Source organism: Prunus dulcis, chromosome 1, assembly GCF_902201215.1.
Source record: "Prunus dulcis chromosome 1, ALMONDv2, whole genome shotgun sequence".
Taxonomy (NCBI): Eukaryota; Viridiplantae; Streptophyta; class Magnoliopsida; order Rosales; family Rosaceae; genus Prunus; species Prunus dulcis.
In genome coordinates this window covers 24014307-24035306 of record NC_047650.1, presented here as the reverse complement: position 1 = coordinate 24035306, position 21000 = coordinate 24014307, and the positions used below count along the sequence as shown (strand labels likewise).

General features: G+C 37.7%; 3 protein-coding genes and 1 non-coding gene across 4 annotated transcripts; 3 read left to right on the top strand and 1 right to left on the bottom strand.

Annotated features, from left to right (window-relative positions):
* The first annotated feature begins 559 nt into the window (after nucleotides 1–559).
* LOC117616501 (protein NRT1/ PTR FAMILY 2.13-like) lies at nucleotides 560–2831 on the top strand. Its single transcript, XM_034345837.1, has 4 exons — nucleotides 560–743; nucleotides 844–1061; nucleotides 1179–1756; nucleotides 1859–2831. Exons 1-4 carry the CDS (start codon nucleotides 587–589, stop codon nucleotides 2721–2723), a joined length of 1818 nt encoding a protein of 605 aa, XP_034201728.1. The 5' UTR covers nucleotides 560–586; the 3' UTR covers nucleotides 2724–2831.
* Nucleotides 2832–3288: 457 nt separating this feature from the next.
* On the top strand, nucleotides 3289–8960 carry LOC117615984 (protein NRT1/ PTR FAMILY 2.13-like). The gene is made up of 4 exons (XM_034345181.1): nucleotides 3289–3628; nucleotides 3792–4009; nucleotides 6630–7204; nucleotides 7802–8960. Exons 1-4 carry the CDS (start codon nucleotides 3445–3447, stop codon nucleotides 8673–8675), a joined length of 1851 nt encoding a protein of 616 aa, XP_034201072.1. The 5' UTR covers nucleotides 3289–3444; the 3' UTR covers nucleotides 8676–8960.
* A 4774-nt stretch (nucleotides 8961–13734) lies between these two features.
* TRNAV-CAC lies at nucleotides 13735–13808 on the top strand. The gene has a single exon. It is a non-coding gene; the product is annotated as a tRNA-Val (tRNA).
* Nucleotides 13809–14002: 194 nt separating this feature from the next.
* LOC117616299 (7-deoxyloganetin glucosyltransferase-like) lies at nucleotides 14003–16174 on the bottom strand. The gene is made up of 2 exons (XM_034345558.1): nucleotides 15626–16174; nucleotides 14003–15143 (listed from the first exon to the last, which is right to left on the bottom strand). The coding sequence occupies exons 1-2, from the start codon at nucleotides 16131–16133 to the stop codon at nucleotides 14206–14208; spliced, it is 1446 nt and encodes a 481-aa protein (XP_034201449.1). The 5' UTR covers nucleotides 16134–16174; the 3' UTR covers nucleotides 14003–14205.
* Between the last annotated feature and the right edge of the window lie 4826 nt (nucleotides 16175–21000).

Genomic DNA, 21000 nt, shown 5'->3' with positions numbered 1-21000 from the left:
GATAGGCGTTTATCTCCCAAAATATAACAATTGATAATCTAATAAAGTTGAAGCACTGCAACTTTAGACTCTAATAACCAACCTAATTATACTCTTGAGACAAAATTAGGAAGAAATTTGAAGAATGATACCGTAACTTAGCGCGATTGGGGAAAACTTCTCTTATAAAATGAAAAGGACCATATGAACCCAAACATCACGCTTGAAACAACCCCAATGTTTTTTAGCATCACAAATTGTTCAACCAATGTGGCTGTTTACAACAGATGCAATTTTTTACTATAATCCCATCTGATGCATTGAAACGGTGACTTCTTTTCGAATTGCAAAACTTTAATATATATTTTTCATTCAACAATTAAATTAAATATTATAATATTAAATTTCCAGTAGTCTTCCTCCTATTAAAGTCCAAAAGAAAAGTGCCCTTCTTTGCTCCTTCAGGAGCTTGACAACTCAGTAGGAAAATCTGGTGCTGATGCATGACAGGGCACGTGCCCCCGTCTCCTCCATACTTGTGTTCCCAAGGTGGCCTTCTCCCCTGTATATGACCAGACTCCCAACTTACATTTACAGTGGGAGAAAGATGGCGAGGGAAAAGTGCTTCTCAAACCTTTCTTCTGATGAGTCTTCTGAATCCTCCGACGCATTGTTGCCAGAAAAAGATGACCATCTAGACTTGCTAGATTCAAGTAGCGCAATCCAAACAAAGCCTGGATGGAAGGCCATGCCATACATCCTAGGTATATAATTATATATATATATATATATGCTTGTTATTCAAGAAAATTGAAAAGTTTTATGAATTGGGATTTTTTGTTTTTCTTTTCTTTTTCCTTGCAGCTAATGAATCAATTGAGAAGATGGCAACATATGGGCTGACAACAAATTTTATGGTGTATTTGGTGAGGAAGTATCACATGGATCAGGTTTCTGCTGCCAACATTCTCAACATTTGGACCTGCGGCTACTCTTTATTGACAGTCGTTGGTGCCTCAGTTGCTGATTTCTATCTTGGCAAATTTCTCACCATTGCGCTGGCTTCCCTTGCAACTCTCGTGGTACACAATTAATTATTAGCATTTTATCTAAAATTAATCATGATTTACTAGCTTACTTGGGTCCTTAGCATAATCTAATTATTATTAATGCCTTAATTATGATATATATTGTATTAGGGGATGGTAACAATAACTCTGACAGCTTTTGTGCCACAATTAAGACCTCCACCTTGCTTCATTGATGGGCAACAACATCTTGAGCACTGTATTTCCAACACAAAAACCCAACTGGGTTTCTTGCTTGTTGGGCTATCTTGGCTAGCCATAGGCACAGGTGGAATTAGGCCCTGCAGCATTCCCTTTGGCATTGACCAGTTTGACTCAACCACTGTAGAAGGCAGAAAATCAGTCCTTAGCTATTTTAATTGGTACTACACTTCATCCACTGTGGTCATGTTGATCAACCAAACCCTGGTGATCTACATCCAAGACTCAGTTAGTTGGGCCTGGGGATTTAGCATCCCCACCCTCCTCATGTCTTGTGCAATTGCCCTGTTTTTGGCTGGCTCCAAAATTTACCACCAAGTGAAGCCAGAAGGAAGCACGTATGTCAGCTTTGCACAAGTTCTTGTTGCTGCCTACAAGAAGCGCCATCTTAAGCTTCATGACGAAGAAAGGGTACTCGGAGTTTTCTCCGATGTTTCGTTGGATGGAAATGTGGTGCTCTCCAAGCTCCCTCTCACTGCACAATTAAGGTAAAACTTGATGGGGTTCATTTTGCCTTACATTGCTTTAATCACCATTGCGTGCTTGTTCTTTTTCTAATTCTCATTTGACACTACACTTTGGTGGCTCAGCTCCTTGAAGAAAGCAGCTTTAGTAGTGGACGATGACCTAAAAGATGATGGGTCTTGTGCAAATCCATGGAGGCTGTGCAGCATCCAACAGGTTGAAGAGGTGATATGCTTCATGAAAATCCTCCCAATATGGGCTTCTGGTGGCATCTGCTTCATGACCTATGCGCAAGAAGGAACATTTGTAGTGTCACAAGCCCTCAAAATGGACAGGCACATTGGACCCAATTTCCAAATGCCTGCTGGGTCAATCAAAATGATGTCATTGATCACATTATGCATATGCCTCCCATTCTACGACCGTGTCCTCCAACCGGCCCTAAAAAAGATCACCAAACACGAAAACGGCATCACAACTCTCCAAAGAATAGGACTTGGGTATTTGTTCTCGATTCTGTTTGCGGCGGTGGCTGGACTGGTTGAGCAACAGAGAAGAGCTTCTGCTTTGTCACACGCTTCAGCAGATGGCGTTGCTTCCATGTCAGTGTTTTGGCTATTTCCACAGCTAATGTTCCTTGGCCTGTTTGAGTTGTTTGGCGTTGTTGGGCACATTGAATTGTACAACAAGGAGTTTCCTGAGAAGATGAGGAGCATTGCGAATTCTCTGTTCTATCTTTGCGTAGCTGGGGGTACTTATTTGAGCACCTTGGCGGTGAGCATTGTGTACAGAGTTACAGGGAAGCATGGGCAGCCCAACTGGTTGGGCAATGATATCAATGCCGGCAGACTGGACTATTTCTACTTCCTAATAGCTGCTCTCGGGGTGCTGAATTTTGTGTATTTATGGTCCTGTGCTCGTGGATATACTTACAATTACAAGGCCAACGTAAACGTAGTAGAGACTATACAGACTGACATTTTGGTTTAGACTTTTGTCCTGTTAAGTTGATTTCCTTTTTCACAAAAGCTCTGTATTTGAACTTCATCAATAACCCTTAAATATATATAAGTTGTTCGAGTTGCAATTCTAAGCCCATCTTCATAGCAAAATCATTCAATTTCATTCCATTTCACAGGAAGGCGGTAACGGTAACGATAAAGATCTTAATAGTCATTCGATCAATTACAGATTTATTATTGGACTGCTGGATGGAACATCTTAACACACCCGCTCCCTATAACCTTTCATTATAGACTCTCCTAATTTCATACCATGATTAAAATTGGGCCTGATATTTCTTGCTTGTGGTGAATAAAGACTACCACTTGGGCCTAACTTTTTTTCAAAAAATATCTTTGGAAAGTAAAATTGGGCCTGGTCCGTTTTCCTTACGAGATAAGTAGGCGGAATTAATGGAAGGGGTGAGGACAATTTTAATGTGGCTTGCCTTCTGGCAGCACTCATGTCATGACGCCCACACCTACATTCATTTCGTCAGCCATTTTATCAACGTATTTCTCCTCTTCCGTATATATATATATATAATATAGCTATAGCTGTGCTCCATCCACCCAAGCTTCTTACTTATAAGCTCAATCTCACACACAACTTCTCATCCATAAAAAAAAAAGATTGCAAAGCTTCTGCATGTGAAGGTTTCAAAGCTGCTTAATTTATATAGATCGTATCAGATCAAAGACACTATACCATGGCCGATGGTAACAAGGAAAAACAGCAGCAGCCAATATCCTCATTCTGCCTCCACGTCACAGAATGCTTCCAAGACGGCAGTCCAAAGCTGTCACGCAAATCATCAAGCCCAGATAACTTGGAGCATGAAAAACTTGGACAAAGAAAACCTGGTGGCTGGAAAGCCATGCCTTACATCTTAGGTCTCTCTCTCTCTCTCTTGAATTTCAGACAAATTACTCTAATAACCTTTTTTCTTTAATTGACATTTGTGCTTCATGCATGATATGGTTGTAAAAGCTATTTAACTTTTATAAGAAGGTGACAAAAAATGAACACGTTTCCTGAACTGGTGTGGTGGTGCAGGAAATGATACTTTTGAGAGGTTGGCTTCATTTGGGCTGTTGGCAAACTTTATGGTCTACTTGACGAGGATGTTGCACTTGGACCAGGTTTCTGCTTCCAACATTATCAACGTTTGGTCTGGTTTCACCAATTTCGCACCTCTCCTCGGTGCCTTCATCTCCGATGCCTATGCTGGCCGCTTTCGCACTATTGCTTTTGCTTCCTTCTCATCTCTTCTGGTACACCATACTCTCTCTCTCTCTCTCTCTCTCTCTCTCTCTCTCTCTCTCAATTTTTATCTTTTCCTTTTTCTTTTTTTTTTTTTTCTGTTTTTTTGGTTTTTGTTTCAGTAATTTCCTTACTTATAACTGGATCTCGTATAGGAAAAAGGTTTGTTTTGAAAATCGTTTACCAATTTACGCCCAATCGTTCGAATAATAATATCGAGCAAATATCAACACTCTAGCATAGCAGTTATATATATATATATATATATAACTTCAACATATATGTGGTTTATATAACTCTGGATTTGAGTTGCCGGTAGCTCCCATATAACTGAGATATCAGATATCGGGAAAAATAAAACTCTCTCTCTCTCTCTCTCTCTCTCTCTCTTTCTCTTTCTCACTGTGTGTATGGCCCTCATACATTAATACATAGTGTGTATTATTGTGTGTCACGTGTTTCAGTCTTATGGGGTTATTAATTAGGGTGTGTGGGCAAGGGGCCGGCCTTCATCTTGAGCTTTTAGTTGACTCTCTTTTTGTAAGCAAATATCCCAGCAAATCTTTCAAAGGGTAATGATTCATGATATTTTCGAAGGGTGAAGGATTCTTTAGCAAAACCTAATCCAGCTTTGCGCTAAATATCAAAGGTTAATCGCAAATAACTACGATTAGTTAGCTAGTAATACTATAAACCTAAATGGTAAACTGCCAAATATCCCTTTGAACTATCACGATTGTTGAAATCTCCACCTTAAATTATTTTTTCAGTTAATTTAGCCCACAAATTATTTTTAAATGGTCAATTTAACACATGTCGTCAAGTTTTTAGACTTCCATCTAATTTTCTGTTAATTATAAAAATAATTTTGTCATTTTACAAAGATAATATCAAAAAATAATAAAGAAAATGTAAAATCATAATTTCTTCTCTCTTTTTTTTTTCTTTTTCCTTTTTCGTCTTCTTCCTTTCTTCTCTCCCCGTCAATCTCTCCAGATCTACCCCTCTCTCTCTCTCTCATATTTATCCTTCTTATTCTTCTCTCCCTCTCACTTTCTTTCAAGAATCCAATTCAAAGTAGGCGTTGTCTTCTTCCCCAAGTGCACAACGCCTTCTCTGCAACCCATATTCTGATATCCTGGTGCACCCGCCCCAGATTCAACAGCATCAGCTAGTTCAATTTGAAGAATTTCGTCCCAGCCGAACCATTGTCCACTGCACCTCCAATCAAACCTAGAATGCGTTGGTTCTTTATTTCCATGGGTATGAGAAGTGACAGCTTCTTTTGTCATTGACTAATAACTAACTAACAGGAGCTACTCCTAAGGGTATTCACTCGAAAACCCTTGTGGATATGGGCCTTTAATAGATCCATGGTTAATGAAACAGCACCAATAGCCATCAGCTTGCCAATTCGTTCTTGAAGGATAAAAGAATCGGTCCTATCACCGCGATGACCCATATCAGTAGAGACAACTCGAGGTTGTGACTGCTATTCCTCATCAACCGCAGAGCGAAGTCCGTCTTTTTCGATTGCAGACAGAGAGTCTTGGGAGGAAGGGGCTGGGAAACACGTTGATTGCCTCATCCTCCCCCCACCCCCTTTTTTTTTCTTTTTTTTTTCAGTTTTTAAATTTTAACAATTTAATTATTTTAAATTTTAATTGAACAGTGAGTCACGTGCTTAACACGTGACATATAGACAGAAAATTGAATTAAATTGCATGAAAACTAACAGCATGAGCTAAATTAACCATTTAAAATAATTAAAGGGCTAAATTTGCTGAAAAAATAATTTCATATGGAGATTTCAACAGCTGATATATTTCAAAGGGATATTCCGCAGTTTACCCAAATCTAAATAATCAAAGCTACCTGTCAATAGATGTATGGGTTTGGTTGGAAAGTTAAGCTGGTGGAAGTAGTTTTCAAAAAGACAAAGTGTGTGTGCCTGAGGCTAATTAGCTACACGAATAATGCACATGGCTGCCTCTAGAGAACCAGAGAAATATATATTATATATTATTTTCTCTAAAAAATATTTTTGAGAAAAGTTAATATAAGTATATGCCTTCTCAATAATATAAGTTATCTTAATAAACTGTATGACTTTGTATGCAGTTGTGGATTATCAATTTGGACCATTCGTCAAGTATAATTATGTTTTTGAATTTGTGGTATCAAAACTGACAGTCTATTAGTCTTTTCATGTGGCCGCAAACAAATAACATTAATTGTTTCATTTGTTTGTTTGTGCACCCCTTTCATTCTCAGTCTCCGCGTGTGATCGCATATGAATCCCGTCTTTATCTATCATCATTTACATATCAATGTCCCTTCCAACATCTTCAACTACGCAGTGTTCAATTCTACTTTAATTAGCTCTCAGAAATTAAAAATAATAATACTAACCTTTTTTTTGGTATAAGCGAACGGTTTAAATTATAAAATGGATGATTTTTCACACACACGCACATAATTAATTAAAATATCATGAGAGTTCAAATTTGAGACCTCTTATCTTTAAATTAAGGCATTTTTTCACTAGGCTAGACCTATACGTTGACAATAATAATACTAGTTTATTATATCTCAAAAAAAAATTTACCGTTAACAATTATATATCAACAGGGAATGGCGACAGTTACTTTAACAGCATGGCTGCCGCAGCTGCATCCTCCAGCATGCAGCGCACAGCAGCAAACATTAGATCAGTGCACAGGTCCAACCAGAGCTCAACTGTGTGCCTTGCTATTGGGTCTAGGATTTCTATCAATAGGCTCAGGGGGGATTAGGCCATGCAGCATACCATTTGGCGTTGACCAGTTTGACCCAACCACAGAGGAAGGCCAAAAAGGAATTAACAGCTTCTTCAACTGGTACTATGCCACGTTTACAGTGGTTTTGTTGATCAGCCAAACTGTGGTGGTTTACATCCAAGACAAAATCAGCTGGAGTGTGGGCTTCGCGATCCCAACTCTGCTCATGGCTTGTTCGATTGTGCTTCTGCTTGTTGGATCTAGGGTTTATGTGCATGCCAAGCCGCAGGGCAGCATGTTCTCCAGCATTGCACAAGTTCTTGTTGCTGCTCACAAGAAACGGCACATTAAGCTTCCGGAAGAAGCAGGAATGGTAGATGGCAAATTCTACGATCCTCCAATCAAGGGCTTTTTCGTGCCCAAGCTTCCTCTCACCAACCAGCTCAGGTAATACAAATATCTATCTTAACATATCATTCTTTAATCAAAGACTAATCATTAGTTTAAATACGCCAAATATATAAAGTTGGCCACCGTAGCTTAATTGATCTGATTGAACAGATCAAAACCATCTTCATCAAATAAGCAATAATTAACCACAATCGCATTAGCTTCTATTTTCAGATTAAGTAAGGTGGTGGTGGGGGACCATACACTTTCTTTCAGTTGAGGTTGATTGCCACCAGCTTCTATTTTCCTGCCACCAAATTAATTCATTATTAATCATATATATTATTCCTGCTATTAATGTATCTATTTGATTTAAATAATATATTTGTATATTTGTATAGCAGGAATAATATATATGATTAATGTTTCATTTATTGAAATCTAACCCAACTTTGGTGCGGGTTAGGCAAGTCGGTTTAAACTATTGCTTGTATTTTTTTATTTTAAAAAAAAAACCTTTAAAATATTTAGTGCCATTTTTATTTTTTTTTAATCATAGGCACATTATTTATTTATTTTTATACAAGTAACAGTGAAACAATATTCAATTAACTCCTTTTACTTTAATAATTCTTTGCTTGCTCACCATATTAGGTTCTTGAGCAAGGCTGCTGTAATTTTGGACAATGATTTAAAGCCAGACGACGGTTCTCCGATCAATAACTGGAGGCTCTGCAGCGTTCAACAAGTAGAAGAACTTAAATGCGTAATAAAAACAATCCCAGTGTGGGCTTCAGCCATCGTCAGCTTCACCTCCATGACACAGCAAGGAACATTTACTGTCTCCCAAGCCCTCAAAATGGACCGCCACCTCGGTCCTCACTTCGAAATCCCAGCTGGCTCCCTCGGCGTCATCTCCCTGCTCACCATTGGCCTCTGGCTCCCGGCCTACGACAGGCTCCTCGTGCCAGCCCTCAGAAAATTCACAAAGCACGAAGGAGGGATCACAGTTTTGCAGAGATGTGGGATTGGGATCATATTTTCAGTCCTGTCCATGTTGGTGGCAGGGCTCATTGAAAGAGAGAGGAGGTCTTTTGCTCTTCTGCACCCTAATGAACACGTGTCATTCGCTTGGTTGGTCCCACAGCTGGTCCTGATGGGCCTTTGTGAGGCGTTCAATATTATAGCGTTGATTGAGTTTTTCAACAGGGAGTTCCCTGACCACTTGCGAAGTGTCGGAAATGCCCTTCTGTCTTGCGCCTTTGCTGGTTCGAGCTACTTGAGCAGCCTGGTGGTGAATATTGTGCATCATGTGACTGGAAGAAACAAGCGGCCGGATTGGCTGACTAAAGATATCAATGCTGGGAGATTAGATTACTTCTACTTCCTCCTTGCAGGGATTGGGGTCCTGAATTTTTTCTACTTCGTTTATTGTGCACAGCGATATCATTACAAGACCAAAAACGTATACATAATAGAAGAGAAACCCTATGCTAATCAAGTGGAGCTAGCTTCAACGGATGTTTGAAGTTGGCAGCCTATATATAAAAATTCTCTTATGCAGGCATCCAGACGTTATTATCATACGGACGTCATGTATCTTATACTATCTCTCTCTACTTCATGCATCTGTATGATAATAACGTGCAGACATCCAGATAAGAGAATAAATATATATTGTCTTATTAGTGTATAGCTAGCTAATTAATTATTATAGTTTTATGTTGTAACTTTAATTTGGAGTGCTACATATATATGTCGTATAAATGTATAAGAATTGCAAGAATAAGAACATGCATCCTCTTTCGATCTCTATGTGTTATAATGTTGTTGTTTATACCGGAAATAAGCGACCTATGATTGCCAAACACGTGGACTGAATTGATATTTATCACAATAAACTCTTCGGCATGTTCCCTACCGAAGCCATACATTTTGACTCTTGCACCTGGACACGTGTCATGCCCACAATCCGCTTCTACAGTCCCACATCGGAAATATGAGTATAGTGCACGCCTCCCAAGGCCTATATAAGGAGACTCCTAACCCCAAAAGGAGAGAGAGAAGAAACCAACGGTACGCTACCGCTTGATCTGTAATCCAATATTTACTAAATCCGTACTTACTTAAGCATCGGAGAGCCTTCGGCCGGTACCCGATCTTCCGAAGACTAACTCCCTTCTGAAGACATAATATCACTAAGTTGAGCGAGGACACGTGTCAAACCACTTTTTCGCATCAACAGTTGTAACACAAGAATATGGTTTGCGTTGGAAATCAAAGTCGCGATGGAAATTTTTGTAACTATTATTCTCCACCTCAAGCTTTCTTTTTTATTTGTAGCTTTGTCTTGTTGCACCATAACAACAACAAATAACCTTAATAAATAACATCAGTGGCACAGCTTGCGGTGGCTAAAAATACTGTTAGTATCTAACAAAAAATAACCGTGATTATTATGTATTAATTAGGTACTAATAATGTCTTTAGCCATCTCATCATGTGCCATTGATGTTAGTGACTGTTGATGTTTTTCTTGTATTGTTGGTTCGTGAACATCACGCATCCGCATACTACTATACTAGTATGCCTTTTTACTGATGAAGTCATGCTCATGGTGACAATGAATTGATGCAGTGGGAGGTTTGGTAGGAAAGACGAGTGGGATTTTTGTTTGGAGGCTTCTCTTTGTTGGTATGGCGCATGGGAGCATATAAGGCTTAAAAGCCGCAATGGTTTACTTTTCTGCTGCCTTGCCTTCCCCGTATATCTCATGATCTTTTTTACTTGTAGCTACAGCTATATTTGCTTTATGCGCCACAGCAACTGACATACCCAGATACGGTGACAAGAAACTGTGTGTCACTTGTTCAGAGAAAGCCAAAGGATTTGCAACTATCATCTTCTTGGTTCGTATGGTCTATGTCAAAAGGCCAATGGGGTCTTCTTCAGACAACAACTTGGAAGGTGTAGACGAAATTAATTATGTGCCACACGTATCTTCCATAATGTCACACTCCTTGTACCAAATTTTGTCCTTAATTTCTCTTGTCATATATTCAAAACATGTGTCTTGGAAAAAAAGAAAAAGGAAACATAAAAGTTGATATAGATCTAAATTCACATTAATGAGTTTGGTTTAATCCTCAGATTTGGTGACTTTGATATTCAAGTCCTTTGACTTTTGTGACACATATAATTACTTTACTTTTTAATATTTTTTGGATGTAATTTTTTATTGTTTTATTTTTAAAATCATTTTTCGTTCCAATGTTGCCCCTTATGACTTGAATCAGGTAATAACCATTTATGTCATATTGCCTATTACCTGTTGCATTGGTGTATATATATGTTGTTTCATACTTTCGACAATGTGCAATAGTATTTTATGTACCTTTTTTTATAGGTAACATACAATTTTATTTTGTCTATTTTTGTATCTGACTTATAGGTAGTCTTCTAATTTATGTTCATAACTAACTTATAGGTAACATGATTTATCACTAAGTATTTTTCGTTGCTAATAATAACACTATTTACCTGTATGTCAGACACATAATTTAATGTGGGTGCTTGTCTAATTGATTGATATAATATGTGGGTCTTTACTTTTTATTGATTAAATTGTATTTTATCCATATATTAGGAATACTATCAAGGAAAAAATTCAAAATTTAAATTCTAGAATTCAATTACAAGGAAATAATGCATTAAATTTAGATTTTCAATGTGTTTTCCTTATTTACCTCAAAGAGTAAAATCGACACCAACAAAAAAATAATAAATGTCAAAGGACCTACATCTAAAACAAAAAACGTGAGGACTAAACACAATGACAACTAATCGTTTTGGACCTAGATATGAGAAGCCCAAAAAGAAAACATGTGGGAACTTTCGAAAATAGATAGATAGTTTAGTTTGAAATTAAAAATTAAAGATAATTTCGAAAGTTTTCTAATTTTTCTTATTTGATATAAAACAGTAATTTGTTGAATGTATCCAATCACTTTTAAATCACATAAAACCAATAATCCCATATCCTGAGAGCTGCACCAGCAAAATCTTAGACGTATGATACTGTGTGTACAGCTTGCCCTTAAACTTGAGGAGGGAGTGGTCCTATATCGTGTGGACCTCCAATAAATTAAAATCGTTTAGTTTATTTGAATTGAAACGACAAAAACGTCCCTATACTTATGTAATGTGTAAGGTTCAAATTGAATATATATGTTGCTTTTACACTAGTAAAAAAGTGGCAACACATTTGTGTCCGTGATAAAAGGCACCTTTTTTGCTTTTTTTGGTGACTAAAGTCTGTGGTCACCCCCCACAACAATTACCAAATAATGACAACTGTTGCCACTATTTTTCTTTTTTTGGGGTAGTGTTAGTACCAACAAACAAAACTACGTAACTTGTGAACTTAATGTTAAAAAATGGACATCGTATAGTGGTCTTACGTTTTGGAGGTCCTATGCGAACATCTTAAATTAGGCCTTCTATTCTATATCATATGTATATTTATATGATTTTTTTCTTCTTTAGTAAGTTAAAAAAATATTATATGAACTCAAATTCACATTTGTAACATAAAAGAAACAATAAATATGTAATTTACACAATTACTTTTAAAAAAAACGCATTAAAACATCACTTAAATATTACTCGTCTTACATTTTCGATTCAAAAGTATCAATTAACTTTACATAATCAAGTTTTCTACCATGTCTTTTTTAATTTCCTAATTGATTCAACTAGGTTAATTAATTTAGAGCTATAAGTTAAAAAAAATAATTAAATCTTTATTGAGTTTTCTCTTTTTAATTTTGAATTGAGTAATTGGGCAAGGTTTTTTTTTTTTTTTTTTTTTTTTAAATGAGTGGGCTTTTATTAAGATTCCTCTTTTAAGTTTTGAATTGAATAATTAGGTAAAAAAAATTATATTTACAATAATTGATTTGGACCTAACATAATATTTATATATTACATATATTTTTAAAGAAAAATTAGGTATTAGACATAAAAATCTTTACTAATAAGGATTTGATACCTAGAGTATTTCTGTTTTGGTTTTGATACATAGGAATCAAATTTTGTTTTGGATTTGGCCAAAGAGGAGGCCAAAATTTGTTGGGTCTGTCTAAATTATAAATATAAAATACAATTTTATCCTTTTTGTTTAAAAGCCTTCCAAAATCATATCTCACCCTTTCTTTCTCTCTCTATTGGACAGACGTAGACAGCAACTACCTCATATCATGGCTTCCCAAGCAATCGATGGAGATGACGATGAATGTGTAATCATTGGTGCAAATCACCACGACTCATTCTGTCATATGAGTGTGGTGGGTGATATTACATTTACTTTTGTCTTTTCGTTTTGCCGGAGTGAGTTCAGGCCAAGCTCACAGCAGCAACAATTTGCCTTCCAATACCCTATAGTATAAGTATGTATATATAGGGTATTATACAAATTGGGGGCCCTTCTAATTTGGGACTCCAAGCGGCTGTCTTGCCTGCTTGTGCCCAAAGCTTCCCCAGAAGATAAGGCAAGTATTTTCCTTAATAAATAATATTCTAATCGCTTGCCCGAGCTATATACCGAGTATACACTCAATGTAAATTATATTGAACCTTGAAAATCATATGCTTTTCGAATTTCCAAATTGAAGACTGCCCTCTTTACTTGTCCTAGCCAAAACTTGGCTGGTTTGAGATATTGGTGTCTGTTTCTGTAAGGAGTGAATCAATGGACTATATTCCGAATCAGAATTTGTACAATTCTCCCACTCACTTTTGGATATCCTAGCTAGTTTCCACCACTCACACGGCTACCGTATGTGCAATGGACAGACGAGTTTTAACAAGGTCTTAGAAAAGGTTAGAAATCCTTTTCAAAGTCGGTCAGATTTATAGCCCACTTCCTCGGAGTTCTGGGACCATCAAAAAAATTGTGAATTATTGAGACCTCACACGTATATGAACAAAGTGTCGCTAGAAAGGTCGAGGGATTTTTACTTGTATGAGTGAGTTGAAAGGTAGTTTTAATTAGTGCAGCTATCGCAAAGATGTATAAAAAGATACCCAAAATTTGCTAAGTGGAATTAGCTTTCGGCTTAGCTAGCTAGGGTTCAAATCACGTGGCAATTTGATCTCTCTTTCAAGTTTCTACCTCCATGAAATATCATGCGTGGACCAGAAAGAGCCTTGGCACTCAGTGTGACTAAATTAGATTATGGACATGCTTGCACGTGGAAAAAATAATATAATAACACATGGGCCGCCCACAGAGTTCAAATATAAATGGTAGGAAGATATGAGAGGCTGGATCGATTAGGTAGGTCGTCTGCCTTTTCTTACTGATGATCTGTAGTTAAGCAAAAGGGTAGGCTGGGAAAGGGATGTGGTGTGCATTAAAGCCCTGGGCTCGGTGCCATGTCGAACTGGCCTAACCCAACATCTTCCCTACTATCTTTCCTTTGGTGGTGAAAGAAACTACTACACTTTTTATCAAAACTATGCCAATCCAAAAATGAAACTTTAAGAATTAGATAAAATACGTTGCATTACAATTTGCCTTCCAATTCGTCTGGGTGGTGTAGTTGGTTATCACGCTAGTCTCACACACTAGAGGTCCCCGGTTCGAACCCGGGCTCAGACATTTTATCAGTCAACTAAAAAAGAGATGAGGAGGACAGAATTTGTCTTTTTGATTGGGCCAATAATTTTTGCTTTCTTTTAGAGTTATGGACCTAAATTTGGTAGCAAGTTCAGTTCAAGGTCCAGGAAGAAATGGGTTAACATTAAATTATACAACGGGCTGAGATTAATAGAACCAAAAGGAAATGGGCTTAGTTCAATGCCTGATGATCGGATCCAGCAGGTGTAAACTTAGGTAAAATATTTAATTAATTTCCAACAACTGATATACAGCAGCTCTTAATTAAATGAAATACATCATTCTTAGATCATAATTAACTTATATCATCTACTGCATTTCATGAAAGTTATTCTGAAAACGACGATGATGAAAATATATTCAAGAAGGCTTAACTTAATCATAAGGACAGCTCCAGAAGGTACCCAACGAACCGCTCGAAATCATCATAAGACGATCCTCCTTCAACACAAGCAATCTCCGATTTCTTCTTCCACTCCACTGCCTTGTTTCTCATCACCTTCCCATTCTCCCCTTCCATCACCTCCCTCACCAGAGCCTCAACCCCTTCCCTCTTCACATCGCTATCAATCTCCAACCCTACCCCCCAAGTCGTGCTCGCGTACCTACAGTTCACTTGCTGCTCAGCAAAGAAAGGCCAGCAAAGCATCGGCACCCCTCCACAAATCCCCTCCAAAGTTGAGTTCCATCCACTATGAGTCAAAAATGCCCCCACGGACGGGTGTGCGAGCACCTTGTCTTGGGGGCACCATCGGGCAATCATGCTCCGATCCCTCGTCTCTGCAAGAAACTCTTCTGCCAGAGCGGTCCCGTTCGTGCCCTTCACTACGTCCGGCCGCATGATCCACAAGAAGGGATGGCCGCTGTTGGCCAGCCCCCATGCAAACTCCTTGAAGTTGTCCTCGGTCATCACAGCGATGCTGCCGAAGTTCAAGTAAATGACTGAGTTGGGCTTCTGAGTGTCGAGCCAAGTGAGGCAGTCGGTGTTCTCCTTCCACAGGCTTGGCCTCGTGGCGTTTACTTCGTTCTTGATGAGGTTGGTGTTGAGGGTGGTGAGAGGGCCGAGGTTGTAGATGTTGGGGAACATGGAGGAGACTGTCTCGAGCACTTCGGCTTCGAATTCGACGAAGGTGTTGAAGACGATTGCATCGGCTGTGAGGATGTCTTGGGCTTCTTCCAGCCACCGGTTGAAGGCAATGTCTTCGGGATCGGTGCTTCGTACGAAGCTGGGCATGTCCTTGAGGCGCATGTGCTGCATCCCTGGGATCCACTCTAGGGCAGTGTCTTCCAGATATCCATTGCTGACGTCTTTCTCATCTGCGATTAGGGCGATGATATTTTGTTAATCTTGGGTTAATTAGGCCATGATAACAATAAAAAGATTCAAATGCAGATGACAAAGAAAGTTATAGCTCCATGATAAATTGCTTAATCCTTAATTAGGTTTAGATATCTTACTTGGGAAATTTAAACTACAACCTTGCAAGTTAATTACGAGTGATCAAAAAGATTAATTAGGAATACTTTGTTTAAGATAAACTGTTTCTTTTAGGTGCTCATACTGTATTAGGTGCAGTCCTTTTAGGCTTCGGCTTGCCTTTTCAATTTCTTTTTCTTTTCCGTTTTTGGTATGTAAATTTGATCCATATGGCCATAGCTTTCAGGCAGTACTTTCATGAGTTATTTTGGGAAATCCGAAACACAAAAAATTTCAACCTACCCAGTATACTATTTACTTTTTTTTTTTTAAAGTAATTAAAAAAAAACTTTAATATTATTGAAATAATATGCATATATACCTTTTAATGGGAAGATGCTCTTTTTGACAAGTTCTCCAAATTGGAGATAGGCCACGAGGCCACAAGTGGATGCAGTCCAGAACTGGACCTCAGGAATTCCAAGTTCTCGGGCCACCTTAATTGCAAAGCTCATAATTCCATCCGAAATAATGCAACTAACCTTAGGCAAACCCTCGGTGGAATTGAGCTTTACAATCAGGTCCCTGAGCGGAACCACAGAATGTTTCTTTGTGTAGTACAAAAGCTCAGTGACACTCTGAGTGGCATCTGGGTTCGAGGGTGGCACCCCATCCGGGATGGTCTCAAACCGAAAACCCGGTGAGTTCTTCACCGCCTCCGGCCCTTTGGACCGGAGCAGACGGCTGTGGTTGAACTCTGTGTAAACCATGGTTATATAGAACCCTCTAGAGTGAAGAAGCTTGGCCAAGTTCATAAATGGGTTAACATGGCCTTGTGCTGGGAATGGAATGCACACGATATGAGGTGGCTCTGATGGAATAGATCCCATTATTGATCAATACCACAGCTCTAGCTGGTTATGGTTTTGAAATGGGGTTATGGGTTAAGCCTTTCTTCTAACGCCATGCTTTTATAGAGGAAAAGTACGTGCATTGAAAACCATGCTGACGAAAAAGTGGGCCTGTTTGGTGGCTCCCAGTGGACAGGAAAGTCTCATGGAGTCTCTCAGTCCTCTAGAGATGCACTTACGATCGCCACCCATATTAGAGTGTTGTCCTCTTTAATAAGTCTAAGATTTTTTAGTATTTTTTTTATTGGTAAGGGTGATAATATATTAAATTCATACACACAATATGAATGTTATGATTTGAATTCAAAAAACCTACAGAGAGAGCATTTGCTCCAAACTACTACATTAATGAATACTTTGCATTAGTCTAATATAGTCTCATTCTATTGGACCCCTACGGTTCAAGGGACTTGTGATCAACCACTCTTGAATCTAATTTAAGGATTTAGAAAAAACTAGTTAAAAATCAAGATATTAATTTAACTTAATCAAAAACTGAAATTTAAAAAATAAATAATAGAAGTTCATTGGAACAAAAACACGTTTAGAGGAGAAAATCATGAACGTGTTCTTCCTCCCATTGCAGCCACAGCGCCTTTGATTCCGGAGTTGTAGACGACCCTCTGCAAACATGATGTTACTCGAGCCACCCATAGTCAATTGAATGCAAAGGCATAATCTGATTTTTTTAATTTTTTTTCTCTTTGTTTATTATATATCTATCGCGTTAAAATTGCTAGGGGATGGGTGGACTTGGATTTTCGTCTGGGATGTTAGAGTCGGGGTTATTGTGGCGGCAATGGCATCGGATCTGCTGTGGCGGCGATGGAAGGAAGAACCCGTTCCTGATTTTTTCTACCCTGAACATGTTGTTTGAGTGAAGTGTTATTATTTCTTTTTTAACTTTTAGTTTTTAGTTAAGTTAAATTAATATCTTACTAGCCCTTTAGCACATGCTCACGCATGTGCTAATTGGTTTTATTTTTTATTTTACTTTTAGAATTGAGAAAAGATAACATGGGTAGTTTTTTTTTTATAGAAGGAGAATTCATTTATAAAACCACAGACATACAAAGAGCGACATGATATAGTGGCCTCGTTAAAACCTTCCTAGGACAACCTTATTGGACAAATTCCAGAAGAGGAAAGAGTACCACACACGTCATGGATTAATAAGAGAGTCCAATTCAGGTCACTTTGGACCATTACAATAAAAGAACAAGTCAAAAACAAAACCTAACACAAAGACCTCCGACGAGAACCGCAACTAGAGACCAACACAGTAAACCCACATGAGAGGACCGTAGAAACCCCAAATGGTAAACCCACAGGAGAGGACCGCAGAACATCCCAATTGTCAAAAGAAGTCTTCTATGAGCAAAATCATAGTCCTTTGACACTCATACAAACTGTAAGTCATATCATAGCAGAAACCAGGAGAGAACACGGAGGACGAACATAGAAACAACAGTAAAAAGACCCATGAGAAGTACTCCACTTTAACTCAGAACCTGACAAAGAAAATCTCCTATGACCAAGCATAGTTCTTCGGTTGGCGCAGAGTAAAGAAGAGCACCACATCCCAACAACTATGTATATATCTTTTTCAATCAAACGAAATTCTTCCCTTCCCACAAAGACATGCAAGTGGGGAGAATGGGATTATTTTTCCCTTCCTTTCAGAATATTTCGTCAATTTTTTATACTGAAGACATACGAGCTTCCAGGAGCATGGGAAGGTGCAAGTAGCAGAGCTGCTCAATTATTGTGTATGGTGGTGGTTAGGAATAGTACCGGATATACTAGGCGTCAAAATCTGATAATGAAATGACCTTCAATCAAACATGCGATCGTAGTGGGGCCCTCCTTTGTGATGTGATTCATACCCTCTCGGAAGCTTGCAAGTTGGCTGGCGATCGAATGGCAACGGTGGCTCAAGCTTTAGAGTTCAAAGTTTCAAACAACATGCCAGTTCATCAACTTGAAATTTTAACAGATAATTTTTTTTTATAATGAGATATAATTTATAATTTCTCACCAATAATTTTTCATTTTTGATTTAGAGAACGGAAGAAAATAATTATTGATATGAAATGATTAATGGTGTTTCGTTTCCTTTTTGGCTTATTTAATATTTTTTTGGTCGCATATCTCCTTTTTGGTTTTGGCGCGAGGCAATGGCATGTTGCTACGTACTGAACAACTTAGACCAAGACCTTTGCCAGCCACAAATGACTGGCCCCAAATCACCCACTATAAATTATACATGTATGTACATATACACCGCCAACGCACCAATTATTGTACTTGTCGTTCAGTGACACGTTACAAGAAAACGAGACCCAGATATTTGTGTGCATTAAATTAATTTTATGAACTCAACTCGTGCTTCTTTATACTAGTTTTTTTTTTTAATGAAGAAAAGTTGAAGGGGAATTGGTTATTCTCACTACTAGTGTCGGGTAATACTCATAACTTCGAATGGCAAGAACTTACTTGTGGTATTCAACTGCCAGCTGGCAGTTTGTTATCGTAATTTTAATTTGTAAGTGTCCATGGATATTTTCTAAATTTCTCAATATGCGCATGTGTATTGTATATATAAAAATATATTATATTTTTTCAGTTAGTGAAATTTGGGTTTTATAGATCCACCACGGTCCACATGGGTGATGGGCAGCCACCAAATTGGACACGTTCTAGATCTAGACTCATGTTGCTTTCTTTATCGATCGTGATCGTGATTATTAGTTAATATATTTGTTAATTATGAAAATGGGATTTTAATTCATTTTCACTGTTTTTCTAGAGTTTGTTAAGCTCTTGCTCTGTCTGAATATGAACACGTGTGTATATATGTTATTAGACAGAAGTATCTGTATCCATGTAGTAAGTGGCACAACCATACCAAAAGATGAAATATCATGTTGTGGAAGAAGTTAAAAGGCGTTATTATTAGGTCTTTGGCCACCTCCATCACTCTCTATATCTTTGTCAGAGACTAGGGGGCTCCATTCTAGGATTTTAGGGAGCAAACAGGAATATTGTACTGCACAACTATGGTTGTGTGTTGAGATTACTAATTCATATTATGTCAACGAGGTCTAATCTAGTAGAAAAAAAAAAAAAAAAACTTGATTTGCAAACCATTAATATTCAAATACCTATAATACCTTTATATTTGTAGTGTGTGTGAGACACTCACATCCTCTTATAATTTAAACTATCTCTCGTATGTTGCATATTCGTATTAAATTTGTGAGTTATAGCATTTAGCCACGGGGCATATATATAGCAGCAGTAAAGCCCACGCACTCCATATGTTTTGACTCTTGAGATCAACATTAATCTCAAGGAGTACCATATATATGCTTTCACTAATTTGCATAAATATTGTCGTGTATAATAAAAGGTTTGATGTGCATATCATTACGAGCCTTTGATATATTTTTATTTATATAAGTGATAGTTTAAATATTTTTTTTTTTAGTACAAGTAATAGTCTAAAAATTATAGAGGATGAGAGTTTCTCTTACACACATACGACCTAAATGTCATGGAAGTTCAAATTTGAGATCTCTTGTACGCAAATCAATATTATTTTTTACTAAATTAAACCTCGTTAACAATAATCTAAACTACTTTAATCTATAAGGAGGGATATCGAATTCGGTGTAAAATTACTACGCTATATGGAGCACGATAGTATCCCGCGGAAAACAACTAAGATGGTTGTGACATGCACCGCATTATTTGTGGAGAAAATTATTGCTATTAGACTCTAAACTCAACACGTGTTGTATGTCGAATGGATTCGTACATGTTACAGTGGGGTTTGCATGCATGATGGATATGATATGAACTTTCACCATTTGATCGATGCAAGGTACACTAGTAGGCATGTCTTGGTTTTTTCTTTTGCATGGTTTGGCAAAACACCCAAAACAAAAGAAGCAACGTCAGGGTCCCGAGGCTCCAGAAACATTTTGCCTCGATCTTCAAATTATTAGAGTAATTCAATCAATAGCAGTTAAAAAATATATATATACATATTTTTTTTTTTACTATTTCTAACCAATAGCAGAATTTAAAGGAATATTCAAAGACAAAAGCTTTGAAGCTTCGTTTGGTGACCTAGCTTATATTGAGTTTGATTTAAATTTGATTCAAGATCTGTTAACACATAATATGTTAGATTGTTATTCAATTTAATAAGTCAAATTCTAACATACTAAATAACAATCATGATTTTTATCCATTTTAATTAAAATAATCCAATCAAATCCCACCGTACACATGGTCTGAATAATTTGCCCCAGTTGTGGATCTCTCATTACCTATCTATCTTGTATGGATCAAGTGTTATCCATGCATGCAAGTCTACTGCTTGAGTTGTGTTGATAGAAAGTTAACGGTGAGGAAAGGTAACGGAACAGTGCTGTTTTGGAGGGGCTTTTTTAGCTTTTGGCATGAAGCCATGTGGGAGCTTAGCCAGCGTTGCAGCGGATTGAACAAATTGATGAAGAGGTCGGCACTACAAACAAAAAAAGTGTCAACAATCATTATTATTTGGTGATATTTGGTGACTATTATGGCGGTGATTAAAGGTCTCTTTAGTTATCAAAAAAATCAAAAAAAAAAAAGACTAATGTTTTTTATCACAGCTATAAATGTCACCGGTGATTGTTGTCTGTTATAAAAGTCTTTATGTGGAGCCCACTAACTATTCATTACTGTTCATTTGGCGGCTTTGATAGAGTTTGTCTGTCACGGGTGAATAGTGATGAATAGTGATGAATAGTGATTTTCTCAGCCTATAAATAAGAAGAGAAACGGAAAGAAAGAA

Coding starts and splice junctions, on each gene's coding strand:
- LOC117616501 (XM_034345837.1), top strand. CDS start 587: ATGGCGAGGGAAAAGTGCTTCTCAAACCTTTCTTCTGATGAGTCTTCT. Junction 744..843: donor GGCCATGCCATACATCCTAG/GTATATAATTAT, acceptor TTTTCCTTGCAG/CTAATGAATCAATTGAGAAG. Junction 1,757..1,858: donor CCTCTCACTGCACAATTAAG/GTAAAACTTGAT, acceptor TTGGTGGCTCAG/CTCCTTGAAGAAAGCAGCTT.
- LOC117615984 (XM_034345181.1), top strand. CDS start 3,445: ATGGCCGATGGTAACAAGGAAAAACAGCAGCAGCCAATATCCTCATTC. Junction 3,629..3,791: donor AGCCATGCCTTACATCTTAG/GTCTCTCTCTCT, acceptor GTGGTGGTGCAG/GAAATGATACTTTTGAGAGG. Junction 7,205..7,801: donor CCTCTCACCAACCAGCTCAG/GTAATACAAATA, acceptor TCACCATATTAG/GTTCTTGAGCAAGGCTGCTG.
- LOC117616299 (XM_034345558.1), bottom strand. CDS start 16,133: ATGGGATCTATTCCATCAGAGCCACCTCATATCGTGTGCATTCCATTC. Junction 15,144..15,625: donor GAGCATCTTCCCATTAAAAG/GTATATATGCAT, acceptor CCCTAATCGCAG/ATGAGAAAGACGTCAGCAAT.